The sequence below is a fragment of the Dromiciops gliroides genome, chromosome 4 (genome assembly GCF_019393635.1).
Source record: "Dromiciops gliroides isolate mDroGli1 chromosome 4, mDroGli1.pri, whole genome shotgun sequence".
NCBI classification, from domain to species: Eukaryota; Metazoa; Chordata; class Mammalia; order Microbiotheria; family Microbiotheriidae; genus Dromiciops; species Dromiciops gliroides.
In genome coordinates this window covers 183199919-183224467 of record NC_057864.1, presented here as the reverse complement: position 1 = coordinate 183224467, position 24549 = coordinate 183199919, and the positions used below count along the sequence as shown (strand labels likewise).

At 52.4% G+C, this 24549-nt stretch overlaps 2 protein-coding genes across 12 annotated transcripts in view; one reads left to right on the top strand and one right to left on the bottom strand.

The window, feature by feature from the left end:
* Positions 1-18848, top strand: part of RARA (retinoic acid receptor alpha) — a 57285-nt gene extending 38437 nt beyond the window's left edge. For all 11 annotated transcript variants that reach the window (XM_043963612.1, XM_043963608.1, XM_043963607.1 and 8 more), the window contains 7 exons: positions 5842-5990; positions 7857-7998; positions 10573-10733; positions 14025-14201; positions 14597-14801; positions 16312-16470; positions 16878-18848. In XM_043963612.1, coding sequence (XP_043819547.1) covers positions 5842-5990; positions 7857-7998; positions 10573-10733; positions 14025-14201; positions 14597-14801; positions 16312-16470; positions 16878-17101 — 1217 coding nt within the window. In that variant the 3' untranslated portion in view covers positions 17102-18848. The remainder of the gene's footprint in view (positions 1-5841; positions 5991-7856; positions 7999-10572; positions 10734-14024; positions 14202-14596; positions 14802-16311; positions 16471-16877) is intronic.
* A 3698-nt stretch (positions 18849-22546) lies between these two features.
* On the bottom strand, positions 22547-23566 carry GJD3 (gap junction protein delta 3). Its single transcript, XM_043964174.1, has one exon. The coding sequence runs from the start codon at positions 23564-23566 to the stop codon at positions 22661-22663; it is 906 nt and encodes a 301-aa protein (XP_043820109.1). The 3' UTR covers positions 22547-22660.
* Between the last annotated feature and the right edge of the window lie 983 nt (positions 23567-24549).

The window sequence follows — 24549 nt, the reverse complement described above, 5'->3', positions numbered from 1 at the left end:
GGGGGCAGGTCAGCATGTGGAAGCAAAGTGATTCGTGAAGATCTTGAAGCTTAGGAAGTTGACTCTAATCCTTTTGTCACTGGGGGTGGGGGGGGATGTGCCTCTATTCTTCTTCCCAAAGGAGAAAATCAGCTTGTTACCCTGCCAACATAAATTGTTACCCCCCTGCCCATAACACTTCCTCCTAGCTATTTATCCTTTCTCTTAGGGATCCTGGGACTCAGGACATCTCATCCAACCCTCTATTCTTTTTCCATATTATGGGACCCTTTAGAGCGTTTTAGAGAGTTTTTAATCTAGGGTCCTTGGATGAGTGTCAGGGTGATGAGAACTTGGAACTTTTTAATATTTTGATGACTATTTAAATATAATTAGTTTCCATTTTAGAATTTTATTTTATTCATTCGAAAACAATGTGAGGTGGTCCCTAAGCTTCACCAGACTGCAGAAGGGGTCCTTGACACAGGAACCCTTGGTGTAGAGTCTTCCACCTCACGTGTGTGTGTGTGCGCGCGCGCTCGTGCACTCTGCAGGCTGTGTATTGTGTATACACCTGTGTGTGTATGTTGTGCCCAGCTGTGTGTCTCTGTGTACAGAGTACCTGGCCGTGAAGGCCCTCTCCTGAGGGTTTTTGCTAGATGGGCTCAGATTTCTGCCTCCTTGGGCTTCTTGGGTTTCTCTGGAGGACTGACTGCTTCTCGCTTCCAATCCGCCCTCCCTGCCTGCCTGCCCGCCTGCCCACCTCCCCTCCCCTCTTTCTTTCTTAGGCTGGAGAGTGGATCCCTTCGTCTAGAGGAAGGCATTCCTGGATGGGAGGAGGGGGTGGGGACCATGCAAATTGGAAAAGGACATAGAGACCCACCAGGTAGAGATCTGTGGTTTGGCTTGGCACTGGCCAGCCTACTCTCCTGGCCCGGGCTGTGGTCACCCCCACCCCACCCATCTCTTCCCATTGTTCTGGCCCCTGACCTTTGATTCTTATCCAGGAATCCAGTAGGGGGGAGGGCTTGGCTTTGGGGAGGGGGAGATTGCTTATTGACTTTAGTTGGATAATGGGTGGAGACTGAGGTCAGGCAGAGGAAGAAGTGAGAACTCTGGATGAAGTTTCTTTACCACCCCGACTCCCAACTTCAAGGAAGAAGGTGACTGCTGGAATTATCTGGCTTTGCTGATAGCTCTCCTGTCTTACCCCACTCCTATCACCAAAGGATCCCCCTCCAATGGTTGGGGACCGAGTGTCCGTGTTTTCATTTTCATCCATCTTCCCTGAATGCCCCTTCCCAGGACTGGGTCTTAGGCCACTCCAGTATCAGTTTCCTTCCCTTGTCTTACCCTTTCAGGTGCCCATTAGGTAGAGGGAGATTGTGTCCCCAGATGGATGGGGAAACTGAGTCGTGGGCTGTTGTAAGCTGAGGAATGGCATCCTCGCTTCCTGGGATCCCAGACCCGTGGCGTGTGCCAGTTATCTGGAGGGCAAGGGGCCTGGACTAACCCTCCTAGACTTACTGTGCCCTTCCCCCTCCACTTTCCCAGTTGGAAGAAAGGCTGTGGTCAGCTGTGAGCACAAAGTTGAGGTCAAGAGGAACAGGGATATGGGGGCAGATGCCCTTCGAGGGAAGGGCACAACCTGTGCCCACAACAACAGACACAAAGCTTGGAAGACAGGGCAGCTCCTGTTATTATAATCTCTTCTCCTTCCCCCTTAATAACGGAGAGTTCTTTCTCCTCTCCCTCCAATGGGGGAGAGGGAGGAGTTTTCCAGGCTGGGAGTAGGGGGCTGGTGAAGACTCTTGGATTCTTACCTTGCCAAAGGGCTTGGCGTCAGAACCCCAGGGACCCCTTCCTTACTCCACCCCTGTTGGGGGTTAGAGATGGCATGGAGATAGAGATGGGTAGAGATGTTGAAGGGACAGGATGTAGCTCCCCCTCCTTTGCCTTAATACTCTGCACTGCTTTACGCCTCTGCCTGCTCCCAGACATCCAAGAATGTGGAGCACGTGGGAGCCCCAGGGAGTAGGGGGGAGTGTTGAGGGGGGGAGATGCTTATCGGAGTTAGCCCAGCCAGGCCAGACCTCTTCCTACTCCTCCCCCTTCCTCCCCCTTTGCCCCTCTCCAGTGCACATTTTCCACACTCTACCCCTCTCTACCCCCATCTTGGGCTCTGGGCTGGGGAATCTGAGGAAGGGGCTGGTCCCTGGAGACCTCTCCTTTTCCCCTTGGGGGCTGCTGAGGGTGGGCAATAGTAGAAGTTCCAGACTTGGGGTGGGGGAGGGAAAGGGAGGTCCTGGCCGAGGGCCCATCCGATTTCCTGCTGATCTTCAGGAAACTGGCCCCTCAGAGGGGTGCTAGGGAGGTAGTGGAGAGTGGGGTCAGTCCAGGGAGTTTCTTTCCTCCAAACCCGAATGGGAACATGCCCCTTTTCTCCACAGCCTAACCTGTCCCTGGCTGGGAATCAAGGCACCTTAGTTCTCTGGGGAGTTCTGGACTTTGATCTAGGTTCTAGCCCTCCTTTAATCTCAGCTTTCCCCTTCTCTTGGGGAGGGGTGGGAGCTTTGATAGAGAGTGAGAGAGAGTCAGATAGTAAGTAAGCTTTTCCTTCCCTGGGGCTGACAACCCTGTGGTGTTTGCAGCAGGGAAGTGGCCTCCTAGGCGGACCTAGTGGCTGTGAAGACAGCTTCAGGATCTCCCTCCACTTTTAGCGGGCAGAGAGGAGAGAGGCTGGAGCCCCTTAGTCCCTCATTCATGCTCTCCTCAGTTGGCAATAAAGCTGGGGAGAAAAGGGGGTGGACTGCGGGGGCCCAAACCTTCAGCTTCTGAAGCAGCTGTGTCAGGAGCAGGGCTGGGCTTACCTGGGTGACTGGGCCAGACAGAGACAGAGACAGAAACAGAGACAGAGGAGAGGGGGGAGAGAAAGAGAGAGAGAGAGAGAGAGAGAGAGAGTGTGTGTGTGTGTGCGCGCGCCCGAGCATGTGTGCATGTGCATGTGGGCAAACTGATCCAGCTCCAGAAGTGGGGTGAAGAAGTGGTTGGAAGCAAGTCCAGCCCATTTCGTGTCCCTTTCTCTTGCTTGGCTCTCTGGCTCTCTTTTACCCCTCCTTTCCCCAAAGCAATTTTTTCTTTTCCACCAACACCCTCTGGACTTTGCCTTTGCTGCATATTTCTGCTTGGCCTTTGCTTTCCTCATTTCCCCTCCCCCCATCACTTTTCTCTTCTCAAGTCTCTCTTCCTCTGCTTAGACTCCCCCCCCCCCCATCATCAGTTTCTCCCTCCCCATCGTCTGCAGTTCTCCAGCCCCCCTCTGTTTCCTTCAGCTCTCTCTGTTGGCTCTTCATCCTGTTTCATCCGTCTCCCATCTCCTTCCCTCTGCTCCCCAAGGGCTCTGTCTCTGCCTTTCCTCCCCATAGAGAAGCTACCGTTTTCAATCCTCTGCTGAAAGTGGCACTTGGGGGTGGGGTCTGGTCCCCTAGGGGAGGCGGGGCCAGGAGGCCAAAGGCCAGGTGGGGTAGGAGGGGAGGGGTCATCGCCTTTGTCCTTCTGCTTGTTGGAATGCTAGGCTCCTGGTCAGGCAGTGGGGACCCACACCCCCTTGTCCTTGATATCGCTTCCCCCCCAACCCCCCACCTTCTCCAGGCTGGATTGTCTATTGTTGCTGGTTTGCGTCTTGGAAAAAGTTAGCACAACAAAGGACTCCTTTGTCCAGATCCCCTCCCCCCCCAGCCTCACCCTGGCCCCTCACCCCCCTTCCAGTTATCCCCCCCCCCCCCAGCAGCTGTTCTCAGCCCTCCCTGTCTGTCTGATTTACTTGTCTAGTGCTAAGGGAGAGTGGAAGTGACTTGGGAAGCAGGGTATAAGACAGTTTTGTGAGGTTGAAGGCCCCCAGGAGATCTAAGTTTTGTGTGCTTTCCTGCATTGAATTCTGGTTCATAGGAGAAACTGAGGTCAGGATAGAGAGATTGGATTCAGCAACCATTAACATTTCAGGTTGGGGTGACCAGGGCAGGTTGGTGTCTAGGGTCTAGATGCCTTTCTCTGAGATGATGGTAGGCCCTAGCCAATTGGGCTGGCACAGTGCCCTTCTCTCCATCCTCCTGGCAACCCCCAGAGAGAAAGCGGTCTATCATTGAAGTTGAGGTGGGGGAAGGGGAATGGAGTAGTATCTTCTGTCTCCTAGTACCCAATCCCTTCCCTTCTCATCAAGCAGGAAGCTTTGGGAGTGGGAGAGCCGTGTGTGTGTGTGTGTGTGTGTGTGTGTGTGTGTGTGTGTGTGTGTGTGTGTGTGTGTGTGTGTGTGTGTGAGAGAGAGAGAGAGAGAGAGAGAGAGAGAGAGAGAGATAGACAGACAGACTTTTGGCAGTAACACGATGATGTTGTGATGTGAGAGGGTTCCTGCATCTTTGGGGATTGTCATTTTGTGGGTTCAGAGTTGTTCTTGCTAGAGCTAGGTAAATAGAGGAGTGGTTAGGTAGGATAAAGAATCAGTTTTGAGGGGCTGGAATTCCCTTTACATCATCATATGGGCAAACCTTCTCTGTCTTCCACTGTCTGACTTGGCTGGGGGGTCAGAGAGAGGACTAACACAGAGGAAGGAGGCTGGACACTATGCCCATGACTTGTTGGTGAGAGCTTTGTAGGAATGGAAAAAAGGTGACCCCAAAGGGTGGGAGAGGTGTCTGTTGCTTTTTAGCATTGCAGTAGTGTGCTGGACCCACTCCAGCCCTACTTCAAGAGTTCTAACTTGGATCTCCTACCCTCAAATAGACCCCCAAACTCTCCCCCCTACCCCCCAGCCCCTAGGAAGAAGGTGTGGCTGTGGAGAATCTGGCCTGTGTTGTGTACCCAGCCACCACCCCACCAGGTCACTCACCTGCCTATTTGCTGGAAACCCAATAGCATGAGGAGTGGCATGAGTCCTAAACAGTAAAAAGACCAGGACAGGCTGATCACTGAGTAGGAACAAACCCCTTTGGTTCCCCCTCTCCCCCACGCTTGGGCTTGGGGGCAGCACCCCAACACATCCCTTCAATAGCACAAATCCACACACAACTGACTGGCTGGTAGAGAGTGCCAAGAGCTTCCCTAGTCTTTGACTCCTGGAAAGGGACACTGTTAGAGGACCTCTGTCCCTCTCCCATTCGGTGGGCCAAGAACTGAGAGAGAGAGAGAGAGAGAGAGAGAGAGAGAGAGAGAGAGAGAGAGAGAGAGAGAGAGAGAGAGAGATTAGCAGTGTCTCTGCCCTCCTGGTCTACCCCATAGTTTCCTGGCCAGGGGAGGGGCCATGAGTGCTTCAGGGTGGGGGGGGTGTAGAGAACGGAAGCAGAGAAAGGAGGGGGAGTGGACTGCCTTTGAACATCCTGTTGACCCCAGTTTCCTCTGATCCAGACTCTGGCCCTCCCCCCTCTTCCCATCTTGCCTTAACTCCTTCCTAACTATGTAGAAGGAGAGAAGAATTAATGAGAAAGACTTTCAGCAGGTGCTCAGTCTGACCCAGTGAGTGATAGAGGCCCCCACTAGCGATCCTTTATCCAACTATGATGACATTGTGTAAGGTAGCGTCTGTTTGGCCAGTGCTCCCTGGACCTTGTGTGGCCACCAGGGTGCGATGGAGCCAGGAAGAGTTTAGAAGGGGGGCTTCAGAAATGACAGATTGGAAGCTGGAAGTTAAGTCCAGTGAGGGGAAGTGATGCGGATTCTAACTCAGGTCCTCTTCTTTCTAACCCCATGCTTTTCCCAGTCCATCCTATTGCTTATGAGAGTCAGGGGAGGTGTTGTGGAATGGGGGTTGAAGTCGAGGGTTTCTAACCTGTGCTTTTGCTCTTTTTTTTCTCTTGACAAATCTTTCAGCCATTGAAACTCAGAGCAGCAGCTCGGAGGAGATTGTGCCCAGCCCCCCCTCACCACCTCCTCTCCCCCGAATCTACAAGCCGTGTTTTGTCTGCCAGGACAAGTCTTCGGGGTACCACTATGGGGTCAGTGCCTGTGAAGGCTGTAAGGTGAGTTAGCTTGTTTGAGTCGCTGAAAGATGAGGGGAAGAGATAACTGTGAAATGCAGAAGGTATCTATGGTCTCCCCGCTTCCTTCCTGGTTACAGTCTGTGCCCCTCAATAATTCGATATGGGCAAGGGGAAGGGGGAGCTGGGTCTTTTGGATTTGTCCTGTCTGCATTCCTTGGGAGAGCATAGAGGGGGGCAAGGAACAAACAGGGCTGTTCTGATCTTTAAGAAGGGAGGGCTGTCTGGTGATGATCGACCTCTCCCTTTCCCTCAAACACCTCCTCAGGCTATCTCCTGCCCTCCCAAAGTGGGGAGTTCTCCCTCCCCACTAAAGGCTGATGCCTTTGGCTATGGCAGGGTGAGTACCCGCCACTGCTGCTGCTAGGGTTACCATGGTGAGCTGGCATCTGACCTGCTCCTGGCAAGAGACCCAGGAGGCCTCCCCTAGCAGCCCTGCCTGAACCCTCTTGGAATAACCTGGCAGGAGTGCCCGGTGAGAGGAGGTGTAGAGCTAACCCTTGGGAGTTGCCTATCCCGCTCTCAGAAAGTGCCATAGTGGTTGGCTTCCCAGGATCCCCCTCTCCCAAGGCTGCCTTATCTTGGTTTCCTATAGCCCCCAGCCACTCACTCAGGCCCTGTTCCGACCCCATTGCCCTAGAATTGGCCCTTCGAATGGGAAGAGGACAGGTCAGAGATTCCCAGGATGGCACAGTCAGTCACCCGGCACTGCAGGAACATCCTGCTGTTTTCCCCTCCCCAAGGCCTCCAGCTCCCACCGGAGTCAGGCCTGAGAAGTTAGTTACACAGCTGAGTTCTCCAACTCTAGGCAAATTGTCTGTGGACGTGGGGAGAGAGAGAGCAAGGCAGAGTCCAAGTCCTCACACTGCCTCCCTGTGCTTGTGTCTTGGTGTGCATACATGTGTGGCATTGTATGCTACGTGGGTCCTCCCTGGGAATGCTGGTGAATTTGTGTGTGGTCACCTGACTACCTTCATGTCATGTCCTGCTTGCATGCTCATCTGCCTATGTAGGTACGCTTCTCTGCCTTCTTTCTGGTCTCTTCTTTTCGTTCTTACCTTTTTCTCTACCCGTGTCTGGCTGGCTCTCTGTTTGCCTGTGAATCTATATTTCAGCCCCTATCTGTCTTTGTGCTCTAGTTTGTCCATCTTTTTGCCTGTCTGTCCCTCTTTCTGCCTGGCTCTTGGCTTCTCGTGCCCCTCTGCCCACTTTTATTTATGCCCATCTGCCTACTTCTCTGCCAGTCTGCTCACCTCTCTGCCTGTCTGTCCACCTCTGCCCATCTACCTACCTCTCTACTTGTCTGCCCACCTCTGTGCCCGTCTGTCCATCTCTCTGCATGCCTGCCTCTGCCTGTCTGGTCCTCTTCCTGTCTGCCTCTATTGGTCTGCCTGCCAGCCTGCTGGCCTTTGTGCCTGTATATCTGCTTACTGTGCGTCAGTCTGTGCCTGTGCTTGCTTGCCAGTGTGTTCTTAGCCACCAAGACTGTGGGCTCTGCCTCTTCCCCATCTTTACCCCTCCACACCCCTCCCTGACTCATCAGTTACCCTGGGGCTAGTTCCTCTGAGGAGAAGCAGCTAAGGATGCCAGAGGCTGGAGGGGCAGTGGCGGAAGTGGCAGCCTCAGCAGGCAGCCATTGGGATTCTCCTCTGGGAGTTCCCTTTCTTGCTGCTGAATCACATTCTTCTGACCCTGGGTCTCTTCTGCCCAGGGAGGTGGTGAAGAGTCTGAGCAGGGAAGAAATGCTGGCTTGTCTTCACCCAAAGACTGCAGATGGGGAAATGCCCCCTTTTCCCTACCTGCTCTGTGGTTGCTGACCTCTGCAACCCACCCCCCTTCCAATTCTAGGGCTTCTTTCGTCGAAGCATCCAGAAAAACATGGTGTATACGTGTCACCGGGACAAGAACTGTATCATCAACAAGGTGACGAGAAATCGCTGTCAGTACTGCCGGCTGCAGAAATGCTTTGAAGTGGGCATGTCCAAGGAGTGTGAGTGTCACACCTTGCCACCCTCACCCACCACAGCTGGGGAGCCAAAGCAGGGAGGGCATGGCGCTTTGTATAATATGTGACCTGGGTTTCCCTTTTGTCCCTTGGGCAACAGGAGGAACTGTGGGGCTTTGGGGAGATGGGGAAAGCTGAGGGAGAAGCCCAGCTTTCCATGAAGGAGTTGGCAGTGAAGGAGGAGAGAGAGTGAGAGAGTGTGTGTGTGTGTGTGTGTGTGTGTGTGTGTGTGTGTGTAGAAGCTGCATATTCACTGTTTAGTGTATGGTGAGATACAGGAAGAACCCCTGGGTTCCCTATGACCCTGGGGGGAGAGGGAGAGGCACTAAATTTCATTTAGCACAGCTCCCTTCAGAGGTAGGAATACCAAGGCCTTGAGGCCCCAGAGACTGAAGAGCTCTGGAGGAATCCCTAGGGGAGAGGGGCAGTGGAAGAGAATTGAAAACCCCCTTCCTTCCCCACCCCTCCTTGTGCTCCAGGCTGTCTCAGATCTGGGGTTCTCAGTCTGACTCTGAGGAACACGGATTTCGAATTTGGGCTGAGCAGAGGGCAGGCTAGAAGGAGGCAGGACCCAGGGTGGGGGGGAACCCTCTTGTGTTTGAATCATGGGTGTTGTTATGGCAACCGATGATTGATGATGTCAGAGATAAATGACGCTGACAGAAGCCTCCGTCTGCGTTGGCCGTTGTCATGGAGCCGGAACCTTCAGACTTGGGGGAGGTGGGCAGCGGCAGGACTCCCCTTCCCTGCCCCCAATCCATAGCCCAGGATAGTATGGAGGCGTGGAAGAAAGATGCATGTCCACGTGTGTACAGAGCCTCAGACACATGCAGATAGAGACACACAGATATGTAGAGCCCCCTCCATTCCCATCCCCTTTCCTAGTGGGAGCTACATGAGTTCTGGGGGAATAAGCAGGGCTAGTCTGCAACCTTTGGGAAGCCCAGAGTTTCCCAGTGTCCACTGTGCCCCAGCCTTGGTGACAGATACTGTGTAGTGTTGGCTTCTTTCTGGGACTGAGCATGCGCTGCCTTCCCTCCCCACCCCCTCTGTCCCACCCTTCCTATTCCCCCCTCTCCCCCAGCCTGTGCTGGTGCTAGCTCACTGCAGGAGGTAGAGGATAAGATTTGCTACCCTTGTTATCCAAGACCTGCCCCCACACCCACACCCACACCCACACCAACACACATAGGAGTTTTCCCAGGCTCTCTTCATGGTGGAGTAGGGAGCTCTGAACCCCTAGAGATGGACCCACCTTTGAACCGATCCTACCTCACCTTCAGGTTTTCCTTAACTCCACCTCAGTTGTATATATGTGCTCAGAGAAAAAGGAATAGGTTGGGGACAGGCAGCCATGGGGACCCCCCCCCCATCCCTTCCTCCCTCCCTGCCTTCCCAGAGCTCTGTGCCCTGGAGCTGAGCAGCTGCCATTTCAATAGAATTAAAGCTTCCGAATGATAAACGTCTTGTCACAGCTGCAATTTTCTCTTCCCAAATTATCCCCCCGCTTTCTCTTCCTCTCCCTCACCCTCGCCCTCTCTCTCTCTTCTGCACTTTATTGAATTTGCAGAGTCGACATGAGTGATCTCCAAATTATGCCAGCTCCTCTCTCCCTCTCTCTCCCCCTCTCTCTCTCTCTTTCTCCCCCCTCCCTTCCTTTCTCCCTAACCCCCCCTCGACTGCCAGCCCCCCCATCCCCCTCACTCTCCAAGATCTCCTCCTCAGCCTTCCCCCCTTCCCCCACCCAGCAGCGGCTGAGTCCCTGCCCTGTGAGTGATTGTGTGTCGGGGATAATCGGCTGGTAACGACCCCATCGCTTCTTTAAAGGCGAGTGGTGTGTGCGGCTCAGCGCCCACGGTGATTTGTCAGCTCCCTGGCTAATGGGCCAAGAGATCCCCCCATTCCCACCCTCCTGCCCAGTTCCCTTTCCTTTTCGGGGCCTCCCGAGATCACTGTTCCTTTAGGCTTTCCTCTTGACACCTCCCAGTCACCCTTAGGTGCTCTGCTCAGGTGAAGTGATAGAGGGACCCTTGGCATCATTCACTTTGGGGCCCAAGGCTCAAGGTGTGCGAGGGCCCTGGGGGAGGAAGAAGAGGAAAAGAAAAGCAAGGGACCTTGGAGGAACAGAGTTAGGTGACATGGATGGGCACAAACAAATTCATAGCCCAGAGTGTGGGGATGCAAAAACCCACACATACTCATGCCTCTTGGCAATGCCTGGGGCCTATTCCTAGCCATGCTATAGGCTCGAAGAGACGGTCAAAACATTGCTACCTATAGTATGTCCACATGTGAACCTTGCTTCCTGACTCAAGTGAAGAGAGGGCGCACTGAGGCTGGAGGAGCAGTTTTCTCACTCTATATGTGTGTGTTTGCATTCACAAAGATGACTTTGCTAAGGAGATAACAGTTCTGCCTGGCCCAGATGTGCTGGCCTGGGAAGGAAATCCCCCCCTTTAAGATATGAGGGGCCCCCTGGGGTGGGGGCCCAGGGCCTCATGAAAGGACCTCACCCATCACACAGCTTCTGACCCTCCTCCCCTGCTCTCTCTCCTCCAGCCGTGAGAAATGATCGGAATAAGAAAAAGAAAGAGACACCCAAAGCAGAGTGTTCTGAGAGCTATACGCTGACCCCTGAGGTGGAGGAATTGATCGAGAAGGTCCGAAAAGCCCATCAGGAAACCTTTCCTGCCCTCTGTCAGCTCGGGAAATACACTACGGTATGGGAACCCAGGGGGAGGGCGCAGGGAGCATGGGGAGATGGTGGCATGGAGACCTCGAAAGGGCTGGGGAAGAGGGGGAATGGGGCAGATGGGTAGGTGAATGGGCTGTGGGGCTGAATATCGGCAGCATGGGGGACAACCACAAGGCCCAGCTATGGGGACACTGGAGGCATCCATGAGGGGTCAGTCTTGCCACTGCCCTGCCTTCTTGCCTCTGGAGCTCTGTGTACTCTGCGTGGTGGCATAGAACAGAGTGCTGGAGATTAGAGTCCAAAAAATCCTGCATCCAACTCTTAGGGATTGTGTGGATGTAGGCAACAAGCCAGGGCCTCAGTTTCCATGTCTAACAGAGTTCTGTTGAAAATCATATTAGATCATTGTCAGTAAAGTTTTACCTGCTGTTGGCTGGAGGGGGTTTCCATACTGGGAGATCTCTGTGTTGATGAAATCGCAGGGCAGGGCCAGGGAGGGAGACCCAGTAATAACAACTGACATTTATATGCAGGGTGTCCCAAAAATCTTAGTGAAGTTTTAACCTTTAACCAAAAGAGGAAGGGAAATAAACATTTATTAAGCACCTACTATGTGCCAGGCACTCTGCCAAGCTCTTTACAAATATTCTCATGAACAAACAATCCCCACAACAACTCTGGGAGGTGGGTGCATTTATTATCCCCATTTTATAGATAAGGAAACAGGCTGAAAGGCGGTTAAGCAACTTGACCAGGGTCACATAGCTAGTAAAGTGTCTGAGTCTGTATTTGAACTCAAATCTTCCTGGTTCCAGGCCTGATACTCTATTGACTGCTCTGCCTAGCTGTTTTAAAAAACTGAAGCCTAAACACACACACACACACACACACACACAAACACACACACACACACACACGCCCTATTATTTATTTTGAACATTTTTTTTTATTTTGAACATTTTTAAACTTTGGAGTTCTAAATTCCTTCTCAGCCTCCAGCCCTTCCCCCATCCATTGAGAAGGCAAGCAATATGATATCAATTATACATGTGAAGTCATGCAAAGCATATTTCTATATTAGCCATGTTTTTTTTTTTTAAGGCAATAAAAATAAAGTGGAAAAAAAATATCTTTCAGTCTGCACTCAGAGTTGATCAGTTCTCTCCAGAGGTGGATGGCATTTTTCATCATTGGTCCTTTGAAATTGTGGATCATTATATCTATCAATGTTGCTAAGTCTTTCACAGTTGATCTTCATTACAATGCTGCTGTTACTGGGTACAGTGTTCTCCCAGTTCTGCTCACTTCACTTTGCATCAGTTCATTTAGGTCTTCCCAGGTTTTTCTAAAACCACCCCCCTCATGATTTCCACAGCACAGTGGTGTTCCATGACAGTCATAGACCACAACTTGTTCAACCATTCCCCAATTGATGGACATCCCCTCAATTTCTAATTCTTAGCCACCACAAAAAAAGAGCTGCTATAAATATTTTTGTACATATAGGTCCTTTTACTTTGATCTCTTTGGGATACAGACTTACTAAGCAATATTGCTGAGTCAAAGGGTATGCCATTTTATAGCCCTTTGGGCCTAGTTCTAAATTTGAACTAAAGTTTTTGGGGTACCCTAAATAGCAGTTTATTTAGGCTCTGCAAAGTGCTTTGCATATGTTATCTTTGAGTTTTGACAACTTGAGAAGTTGATAATACTAGGTATTTCAAATTTTTTGAAAAGATCTATTGATGCCTGACTACAGTCATTGGGGGGGGGGGCAGTGGGGATTAAGTGACTTGCCCAGGGTCACACAGCTAGTAAGTGTCAAGTGTCTGAGGCTGGATTTGAACTCAGGTCCTCCTGAATCCAGGGCCAGTGCTTTATCTACTGTACCACCTAGCTGCCCCCCCCCCCACTACAGTCATTTTGTGCTATCCTACCCTACACTGAGTCCTTCCTTGTGTTAAAGAAAAACAGTTAAGCTAAGCCACCTGGCACACAGACCTCATTAATAGTATATCCAAAGGGCAGCTAGGTGGCGCAGTGGATAGAGCACTGGCCCTGGAGTCAGGAGGACCTGAGTTCAAATGTGGCCTCAGACACTTAACACTTACTAGCTGTGTGACCCTGGGCAAGTCACTTAACCCCAATTGTCTCACTAAAAAAAACCCTAAAAAACTAAAAAAAACCAGTATATTCAGTATTCTTCTCCTCCTCCTCCTCCTCCCTCCCCTCCCATACCATCCCCAGGGCACCTCATCTTTCTACTAGGAGAAGAGAAGTACTAAGTGACCGGTCCATGGTCACACAGCTAGGATGGGTCAGAGGTGCAATATAATCCCAGCTATCTCCTGTTTTCAAGTGCAGTGTTTTTCCCAGGGCATCACACTTCCCTTCTATATTATAGCCCTTTGCAAATCCTAAAGTATGAAATACATATTGCTGTTATTGCTATCATCTGCTCTGTGACCCTAGGTAAGTCACCTGCACCTCTTAAAGCTTTAGGCTCCTGTGCCTGGGATACTTTTCTCATCTCTGCCTCATGACTTCCCTGGCTTCCTTTATATCCCAGCTAAAATCCCACCTTCTGCAGGACCTCTTTCCCAACCCCTCTTAATTCCAATACTTTCCCTCAGTGTACATATTATTGTTGTCTTCCTTGGTAAATTGTCAGTTCCTTGAGGGCAGGGACTGTCCTGCTTCTTCTTGTATCTCTAGTGCTTACCACAGTGCCCAGCCCATAGTAGGTGCTTAATAAATGTTTACTGACTGATATCCTAAGCCTATAGTCTCTTCTGTAGGGATAATAATAATAATAATAATAATAATAATAATAAACATTGATATATTGATTTAAAGCTTGCAAAGCACTTTACAACATGTTATCTTATTTGTAAGGTAGGTGATTATTATCATCTCCATTTTACCGATAAGGAAACTGAGGCAGAGAAAGGTTAAGTGATATTACTCAGGATCATACCGATAATGTGTCTAAGGCAGAATTCCAATTCAGGTCTTCTTGACTCCAAGTCCAGCATTTTTTTTCACTTCCGTCAACTAGCTGCCTAGGCCTGATGAAACATCACCTGCTTCAAGGATAGGGAGGAAAGTGTTTGGTTAGCATGACGGAAACAGACACTGACTATGTTGCAATGTTGGCCCAGCCTCAGCTGTCCTCAGTAATATGGTTTTTGGGTCAGGGGCAGAGCTTGGTGCGTCCTGAGGACAATTGAGCGGTTAGGCATCGGTAGGGGAGCCCTTGGGGGGCAGTTGGCTGGTACCTGTCACAAGCCTCCTTTCTTTCCTTCCCGTCCCATAGAACAACAGCTCAGAGCAGCGGGTCTCCCTGGATATTGACCTCTGGGACAAGTTCAGTGAACTGTCCACCAAATGCATCATCAAGACTGTGGAGTTTGCCAAGCAGCTTCCCGGCTTCACCACTCTGACCATTGCTGACCAGATCACCCTTCTCAAGGCTGCCTGTCTGGACATCCTGGTGAGGAGCCCTGCTCAACCTGGTCTTCCCTGTTGGCCTTCCATTTGAAACCTTCCCTATGATCCTGTTCTCCCCAGTCCCCAACAAGGAGAGGGGTCTGGGAGGGGGTGTCTTCAAAGAGTTAGAATACTTCCAGTGCTAGTCTGTTTTCCATTTATTTGCCTTTCTTGTGAAAGGAAAATACATTTACTTGCAGAAATTGCTTTTTAGACTCTGGCAGAAGCTTCCTCAGGGAAATGGTACTTAACTTGGGGAAGTTGGGTTGGGGTAGGGTTCATTTAGCTTGGAAACGGGGGGATGACCAAGTTGAACTCCCTTGATGAAATCCTTAGGGGCTAAAGGGGACCTAGGTGTGTCAGGAAAATATTGAACCAGTATGACCTTTCCCTGCTCAGATTCTTCGGATCTGCACGAGGTACACACCAGAACAGGACACAATGACCTTCTCAGATGGGCTGACCCTCAACCGGACGCAGATGCACAATGCAGGTTTTGGGCCCCTCACCGACCTGGTCTTTGCCTTCGCCAACCAGCTGCTGCCACTGGAGATGGATGATGCTGAGACCGGGCTCCTCAGTGCCATCTGCCTCATCTGTGGAGGTGGGTGGGTTTTAGGAACCCAGAGGGAACTGTGGGGATGTAGAGTGGGAGAGGAGCCAAGGAGCAGAGTGGGCAGGTCCCCAAAGCCTCCTCTAGGGTCTCCTATCAGGAGTACGTGAAACAAAAATAGAAGATAGCACGAAGGGGCCGAGGAAGGGGAGATACTATGATAATGCCTTTCAGATGAAGCCAGGGTGATTCTTATGTAGCTTTTCACACTCTCTTGAGATTCCATCAGAATACTGCCATACAAGCCCTAGCCTTTGGGGGGATTCCCCAGGGAAGAGGTGCATCTCTGGTCCCTGTGATGTCCTCTCGGTCCATCTAATTCAAGGATTCCTAACCTTTTTTATGGATGCCCACCCACCCATGGCAATCTGGGGAAGCAATGGATGGACCACATTTCAGAATGATGCTTTTTACTACACAAATATATATATATATAGTATTCTGGGCAGCTAGGTTGCGCAGTGGATAGAGCACCAGCCCTGGAGTCAGGAGGACCTGAGTTCAAATCTGGCCTCAGACACTTAACACTTACTGGCTGTGTGACCCTGGACAAGTCACTTAACCCCAATTGCCTCAACAAAATTAAAAAAAAATATATATATATATATAAATATATAGTATTCCAAAAAAACCCCAACTATATCCAAATCAGAATGTTCAAGAAAACAATTTTGTCTGCCCAGGTTGAGGACCACAATGTTAGTTACATAATATAATATGTATTACATATTATATATTATATTTATAATATATAATATGTATTACATATTATATATTATATTTATAATATAATATGAAGCCCTAGGCTTCACTAGATTACCAGAGGGATCAAGGACACACAAAAAGGTCAGTCAAGAACGGCTGGTCTGGAAGAATCTCAGCTAAGAACGGTGAATTTCTTCTCTATCATCGTCCCCTCTGCTAAACTGTGGCTAGTCTCACTTCATTGTCCACCTACAAATTATGGCAGGTGTGGGATAGCCTGGTGGAGGGAAAAAGGGCTAGCCTTGGAGTCAGGCAGGACATAGGTTGAAGGCCCCTCTTCAGCTCTGACAGTGACCAAGTCTCAGTGGGCCAAGACAGCTCTCTGAGCTAAGTCACAGAAAAGTTGCTGGTTTGCACAGCTGGGGAGAGATGCCCCGCTCTGGGACTTCTTTCACACTGAATAAATCACAAGTCCAGAAAGAAAAAAAACAATTGAAGATACCAGGTCAAGGATTTAGAAGGGAAGGGAAGCTATAGTTGACAGAGCAGTAGATAAGGGGACATGTCCTCTTCTACAACTGATACTGTCAGTAGGTAAAATGACCCCCATCCTCACCTGCTCCCGGACTCTGCTCAGAGACCTGGGCAGCAGTGCCCTTCAGTGGTCAAGGCTGGAACTGCATGATTAGTACATTATTATTATTATTATTATTATTAATTATTATTATTTTTGTTCTCGCTTGAGAGGGAAGGGGAGGGAGGCTGGAGGCTCACCCCACCACCTCTCCCTTCTTAGACCGGCAGGACTTGGAACAGCCAGACAAAGTGGACACGCTGCAGGAGCCGCTACTGGAGGCCCTCAAGGTCTATGTGAGGAAACGGCGGCCCAGTCGGCCTCACATGTTCCCCAAAATGCTGATGAAGATCACGGACCTTCGAAGCATTAGCGCCAAGGGTAAGGAAGGCAGCTGGCCCAGAGCCCCACACCTTCACCCTCCTCACAAGTGAGACCCCCTGCAGTCAGGGCCCTGGAGCTGGGCACTAAGTGAGGAGGGTGCCTGCCTGTGCCCAAGATGCCCTCTCCTTACTCAGAAGGACTGAGCCGCCGGGCCCCCCCCCCCAGCCATTCTCTTCTCCTGCTCTGGCAATGCCAGTTGCAAATAGACACCTCCCCCTCACTGAGTACCCTGGGGGTGGAGAGACTCCTTTTAAAAAATTTATTGTAACCTTAAAAATTTTATTGTAACCATCGACCAAAACAAACATTGAAACATACAAACAAGAATGGGGGAGGGAGACTCCACCCTCCCTCGGGGATGGGGTGGTGTCGGTGGGTGACCTCCCTCTCTCCTCCCCTCCTAGGAGCCGAGCGAGTGATCACGCTGAAGATGGAGATCCCGGGCTCTATGCCACCCCTCATCCAGGAGATGCTGGAGAATTCAGAGGGACTGGACACTCTGAGTGGACAGCAGGGGGGAGGGGGGAGGGAAGGGGGTGGGAGCAGCCTGGCCCCGCCACCGGGCAGCTGCAGCCCCAGCCTCTCCCCCAGCTCCAACAGAAGCAGCCCAGCCACCCATTCTCCCTGACCTAACCCCAGCTCTCCCCCCTGCGGAAACACGGACACAGCCCTCACCCCACAACCTGGCTTTCTCTGCCTTCAAAAAGAAACCACCAAGAAACACGTCTCCCCTCTCCCGTCACCCTCCCCTCCCAGGACTGAAGGAGGTCTCTGAACCTCTTGGGGGCCTGGAGTCTGCGTGGGAGGATGGAAGAGGTGGGAAGGATGGAGCCAAGTCTCCGCCCCCTCCGTCCCTGTGATGGACCTAACTTCAGCCTGAAGTGGATATCATCCATTGTCCTGGACGGACCTCCAAGACACGGTGGGGGTTGGGCCGTGGGACCAAGGGCCAAAGGGTGCCCTCTTCCCAAATCCCAGGCCTGGGCCCTAGCAGTGAGACCCTGCCTGGTGGAGAGAACGCCATGCTCATGGAGGCGCCTCTTTGCTCACCACCCCCCTACTTTCCACTCCACCCTCCACCCCCCAGCTTCATGTTCATCACCAGCAAACTCCGGGGGCTTCCGGCCCCACCATTTTCAAAACTAGCAAGCCATCCGCCCCCTCCCCAGGCTGGGGGAAGTCTGGGGGCTCAGGTGGGGGGGGCAGAGTCCCCATGCTGTGGAATCCCCTCAGGTTGGTGATGGGGGGCAGGGCTTCTCCCCTGTACATACCCCACTGAGTCCCGCCCTGCCTCCCCTTCCCTTTCCTCCCAGATATTACCACCTCCCCCGCTGGTTTTGTTTTTATTTTAATTTTTTTGTTTTGATTTTTTTTTTAAATAAGAAGTTTCATTTTAAGCACATTTGTACTGAAGGAATCTGTGCTGTGCATTGGGGGGAGGGGTGCTGCCCTGGGGGCAGCTGGGCTCAGAGCCTGGGGAGGGGGAGGGGAGATTAATGGGAGAGGGGAAAAAAACCCTAACCTCAAGGCAACTCCCCCCTTCTTATTTCCTATGCCCACCCCTTCCTCTCCCCCACAAGCCCATTTCGCCTCAGTTTTCTCTCTCAAACTGTGAAATACCGCTCTAAAGCCAGACCCTCTCTCTATACCGCCAACACTTCCCCATCTGGGGAAGAGGGGTCCAGGCCCCCACCCCACTTCTCTCTACTCCTAACCACTGGGTGTGGGCTTTCCTAGAGAGCAGGGGAGAAAGGAGGTTCTGGGGAAGGGGCTTATTGTTCCTCCTCTCCCCCCTTAACTCCTGTTGTGTGGTGCTCCCCTCTTTCCTCCCCCGCCAAGGGTTGGAGGGTCCTGGTCTGAGAGATTGGGGGGAAATCAAGAGGAGCTGGGCAAGATGCACACCCCACCCCCTCACAAGGCGGCTGAGAGCTGATGCCTCCTTCCCCCCTCCCCCACCATGTCCCATCTGGCCTCTCCTCTCCTTGGGGACCCTGCCCTGTACCCACTGTGAGTTGGACAGCGACAGGGGCCGGGGAGGAGAGCCAGAGGCTTAGAGACACTGGCCTCTGCTGCTCCCACCCCAGCCTCACAGCCACCAGCAACCCTATTTTTCCCCACCGTGGTCTGGGGCAGTGGCCACCTTACACCCGCCCCCGCCCCCCCCCTCCACCCCCTTCCACACACTGCAGACGACACAGATACCTGAGTTCCTGAGTCAACATCTCTTACAACCCGGCCTCCTCTGCTCACCTCCTTGCATCTCCCCCTTCCCTTTATTCTTGTCCCCCCCCTGCAGGGCAGGCATCTGCTGGGGGGTTCTTCCCTCTCCCTCCCAGGGTTGGGAGAGCTGGCCCTGCCAGCCTCTCCATAGGGGCCTGGGGGGTGGTTGGGGGGGGAGGGTGGGGACCCCTCCAATGCTCCCCTCACTTCCGGGCAGGCTCCCTCCTCTGCCCCTAGGGAGCCCAACCTGGTGCAGCTGTTACTGTTGAACTTTCCATTGAGATCTACTGGATAAAGAATAAAATTATATTTATTCTATACATGCCTCAGAGCCTTGCTCCCTCCAGCCTATATCCACAAATGTCCTTTGGGGACTGGGCCCCTAGAATTTGGGCTCAGTCTGTACAGAATGCTTGGTTTTCCATTAAGTTTGTGGGCTGAATGTGGGAGTTATTGATTCAATGTGGCCAGGTCCCTATGTGAAGTACTTTGCCTAGAATCTGGGATAGATATATGCCTTCAATCTTCCCCACCTACCCCTTTCTCTTGGTTATGACCCTGAGATAGGGACCAGGGGGGATTCAGAGAAAGGAGGCAGTAGCTAGGTGACACAGATCTTGGAGTCAGGAGGACCTGAGTTCAAATCCAAACTGAGACGGTAGCTGTGTGACCCTGGGCTAGTCACTTAACCCCAATTGCTGCCAAAGAAAGAAAGAAGGCAGTAGCCCCGTCCTCCCAAAGTTCCCTGAGGAAGTACCCTTTCATAGGGACCCAGCCCTGGCTCCGGTGGGGACGGAGAGTTGAAACAAGGTTCTCAGTCTGGGAGGTTCAGAGGTGGGAGTGGCCTTTCCCCATGAGAGCCAGAGGTCCGCTTTGTGGTTAAGTGGAAAAGGAGGCTGAGGAAGTGGGGGCACAGAGCTTGAGGGCCTGATTTTGCCTGAGCAGGGAATGGGGGCAGGCATGGTGTATGTGAAATGAAGATCTTGTGCCAGGGAACAGTGAGAGGGAGAACGGTTAGGGTCAGTGTCTCTGCCCTAGGGATGAGTTAAGGAAGGAGGGGAAGGGGCCCTTGGGATCACAGGATTATATAATCAGAACCCAACTCTCCTGCCCACTCTCCAGCTAGAACTTAGCCCCCTAGCCTGCCATAGGTCTTTCTCCACCTTGGGCCCAGTCTTCTTGGATCCCTAAGCCCAGGTTTGACTTTCATTCTGTCCCATAGGGTTGTGTTCAGGGAGTGAGGGCACCCGGGGTGAGATGGAGGGGAGCTTGGAGCGTCCCATCAGGAACACTGACTGGTACGGCAGATCCAGAGTCACTCTTGGGAATAGATTAGGGGCGCGACCCTCGAATGTTAGAGCTGGAAGCCCCCAGAGACCTACTCTCCTTTTACAGAGGAAGAAACTGAGGCCAAAGAGGCCCAGTCACTTGTCCAAGGTCATGAGCCGCTAGTTAGTGGAGGAATTGAAACTCAGTTCACTTAAGAACTGGGGTGGGGTGGGGTGGGGGGAGGGCTGCGCAGGGCTTAATTCTGCTTATACTCATTGCAGTGACAGGCCGGTCTATACTGGGGTGGGAGAGGGCCAAAGGGGGTTTCTTGGAGTGCATCAGCACCTTAGCTTAGGAAAGTGTATGTATCTGGGGTCGGGGAGGCCAAAGAAGTTCTCTGTTTGCTGTGCTCCTGGTTGTTACTGCTGTTGTGAGAAAAGGGAGGGAGCAGCAGTGAGTAGCCTCAGACTGTCCTAGAGCAGGGGCCAGGTTGAGAAGGGCAGGCTCTTTTGCTACTATTCAAGGCCTGTCTTTGGGGGCTCCTTTCTTACCCATCTTAGCCGCCGGATGGCAGCAGCGGCCCACCAGCCTGCATCTGGCTTGCCTCTGGTTTTATTCCTCCTCCCTCCCTCTGGGTGCTAGCCATCCTGAGCTAGTCACTGGCTCCCCCAGGCCCCCCAGGGCACACTGCCCCCTGCTTTCTCTCCCACCAGTTCCTTTTGTGGCCCTGCCTCCCACCACCCCACACTGAGAGGCAAGGGCTCAGTCTGTGCCCTCAGTACTAGGCCAGGAGGTGAGAGAGCAGATGATTTCCTGTTGCTCACCCTCCCCACCTGAGGTTAGCATTGGCCTGGAAGGCCTGTCCCCCCTCCCACCACCCCCAGTTATTCTGCCTCCTCCCCTCCCCTTCCTGTTTGGACCCTTATCAGCACAGGGCAGCAGGGGAGGGGAGCCCTTTCCTGCTGTGACTGGGTAACCTGATTTTGGTCACGGGTGGGTAGAAGGGGTCGGGATCTGGGTCACATACCATGCACACACGCAAGTGTGGACAGATGATAGATTTAGAACTAGAAAGGACCTTAGAAGCCGTCTAGTTCAAATCCCTCATTTTGCTGATAAGAAAACTTGAGGGTTAGAGAGGTTAAGTGATGTGCCCAAGGTCACACAGCTAGTAAGTATCTAAGGTGGGACTTGAACCCAGGTTTTTCTGAATCCCATGTCCAGTATTCCTATTATGCCACACTGCTTCCTGATGCCTAAAGTTAAAGTGACTTGCCCAAGGCAAGAAAATTAGTAGAGTTGGGATTTGAACCTAGGTCCTCTGATTCCAGCTAGAGGGCAGCTAGGTGGTGCAACGGGAATGCTGGTCCTGGAGTCAGGGAATCCCATTTCCTGAGTTCAGATCCGACCTCAGACTCTTACTAGCTATGTGACCCTGGGCAAGTCACTTAACCCCATTTGCCTCAGTGTTCTCATCTGTAAAATGAGCTGGAGAAGGAAATAGCAAACCACTGAAGTATCTTTCTCAGGAAAACCCCAAATAGGGTCAGGAAGAGTCAGACGCCTCTGACTCCAAATACAGTATTCTATTTATGGTAACAATTCAGAAAGGAGAAGAAAACACACACAGGACAGACAGACCAACTGTGTGCATTTGCACTGAGAAACAAGTAGCTAGACTGGGGTCGCAAAGAGGAAAAATTATACCATGGGTTTCCCAACCCCAATAGTGGGTTATAATGAACATCTTGGGCAGCCTCAACAGGGCGCTGTGTAGCCCGAGGTGGTATGTACCCGACCTTCCTTCTGGCTTTGCCTCCTTTGCTGATGTGAGAAGGGGATGCTCTTAAATATGAGAACCTTGGAATTTGGGGGCTGAGCAAAGATGTCTCCCTGCTCTGTTTGAGGCACTGAGAGCAATGTTAGAAACACAGGCACACAGTCCCGTTGGGAACAGTAGCCCTGAGGTCACATAACATGAAATGCAGAGTCCAGTAACACTGAGCACAAATCACAATTGTTGCCTGTTGCGTGGTCTACAAGATAACAAGCAGTCTGTTTAGCCAGTCTCTCCCCCTTTTCCACACTTCCAGTAGTCCTGCAGCCCCCAGTGCAAGCTGAGTTCTTGCATTCTGCCTCTGGAGCTATCTGGGAGCACCCTGGGGAGTGTGGATGCTTCTCTCTTGGCCCTCTCCACCACTGACCTCAGATCGATGACTTCACAGGGGGAGGCTGGATAGTTAGAACCAGAGACCGGTAGACATAGAAGGAACCATTTTTTTTTTTTTTTTTAGTGAGGCAATTGGGGTTAAGTGACTTGCCCAGGGTCACACAGCTAGTAAGTGTTGTGTCTGAGGCCGGATTTGAACTCAGGTACTCCTGACTCCAGGGCTGGTGCTCTATCCACTGCGCCACCTAGCTGCCCCGACCTAGAAGGAACCTTAAATAGCCCTCCCCGGTCATTTTATGGAGGGGGAACCTCAGATCCAGGATGGGAAGTGAATGGCTCAAGGTCACACTGCACATCAGAGGTAAGATCTGCTTTAAATGCAGATTTCCTGGCTTTGTATCCAGGATCCTTTCCTCCAGGCCACGTGCTTCCTGCTTTTGATCTTCCAGGGCAGAGGTTGGCCGGGCACCACATCTTCATTCCCCTACCCCGATCCCCCATCTTAGAGCTGGGGGGCAGGGTCCTCCTTTAGATGGACAGGTCCTCTCTGACGGTGGACAAGGAGGACTTGCTCCTGCTGGTGCTGCCCTCACTGCCACCCTGTTGCTGCTTGTGGGCATAGGCAGGTGGGGCATCCAGAGTAGGACCCAGTGGAGGGGCCCGTCTCGGGGGGGAGAGTGGCAGGAGAAGGTTCTGGGCTTCTTCCTGCTGCTGGTTGCAGTGGTTGTCTTTCTCCCCCGTGCCCCCCTTGCCCGGCCACAGGGGATCTCTGTTCCGACTCCGTCGCCCCTTCCAGAAGAGATGGAGCAGCTCAGCCACGCTGAGGAGGGTGGAGAGAAGCCCCACGGCAAAGTAGAAGACCACAAAGACTGTTTTTTCCGTGGGCCGGCTGACAAAGCAGTCCACGGTGTGGGGGCATGGGGTCTGGGTGCAGGGAAAATGCGGTGCCACCTGGAAGCCATACAGTAGTGTCTGCCCCGCCAGGAAGCCCAGCTCAGCCAGCAGACGCAGGGCCACGCTCAGCAGGTAGCATTGGCGAGCCCGGGGCCCTGCCAGGTGCTGGCCGTGGCCACTGCCGCCACCGCCCTCCTCCTGCTCCCTCTCCCCATCCCCCGGGGGCCCAGGGTCCTTGCTGGCCTGGTGCATCGTGTAGATGACAAACAGCACGGGAGGAGCGGAGAGAAGCAGGATGTGGAAGAGCCAGAAGCGGTAATGGGAGATGGGGAAGGCGCGGTCATAGCAGGCCTGGCGACACCCGGGCTGCAGTGTATTACACACGAACTCCTCCTGCTCATCCTCGAACACGGCACCTCCCACTGTGGCCAGCACCAGGATTCGGAAAATCAGCATGACCACCAGCCACAGGCGGCCCACCAGGGGAGACTGCAGCTGCACCGAGTCCAGCAGAGAGCCCAGAAAGGCCCATTCCCCCATGGCAGCAGTGGGCACTCTGAGGAGTCAGGGGGTGGGAGAGTCTGGTTAGAGGGGCTGGAGAGGGAGGCACACCCCCCAACCCCGAACCCCACCCCAACTCACACACTGAGAACTTCCCAAGCTTTGCCCTCTCCCTACCAGCCCAGAAAGACCAGGTGTTTCTAGGCTTAGTTTAGCCTTCAGCGAAAGGGCTCAGAGAGCTGTGGACCACTGCCCCAGAATCCCTTTCTCTCGATAGTTTGCCTCTCTTCCATTCCTAGTCCCCTTTCCCAACCTAATAGCGTTAAGAACAAAAATCCCAGCCCAGGATTGGGGGATAGAGGGACAAAAACATCAAAGGATGATGACATTGACACTTGTCTCAAACCAGGGTGCCCTTCACATTCCTCCTCCTCCTCCAGCCATCTTCCCCAGTGTCCCCTGTCCCCCAGCTTCATCCAGTCTCTTCCCTCGAAGCCCCTCTCCAGGTTATCTTGTATTCTCTCTATTCTCCTTATTGTCACTTCCCCCTTCCCCCCCCCCCAGTCCAGCTTCCCCATCCTCATTTACTTAACTGCCACAATACCTGGCTGGGGAGTCCTGGATCACCTGCCTCTCTATTCCTTGGGATTCAGCCCACACTTTCAAACTTAATATTCCTGGTCTCTTTCCCCACCTGACCCTCCTCCCCACATATGCCCCTCTCCTGCTTACCAGGCAGCTGCAGCTCCCTGGGCTAAAGAGATCAGAGGAGTGGGCAGCAGGAGCCCAGGAGAAAGTAGGGACCTTTTTGCTCTTTCATTTTCTCTTTCAATCTTTCATTTTTCCTTTCCGATTGGGATTTGGCCAGCATAAGGGGGAGAACACAGTAGTCAGGATGGGCTGGAGCGCTCTCCTCTCTTAAAGGGACAAGGGTGGCCTGTCCAGTTGGCTCCTCCCTCCAGGGGAATGGCTGGGAGGGGGCAGAGATAAAGACCTGATACTTCTGCCTGTCTTCTCAGGAT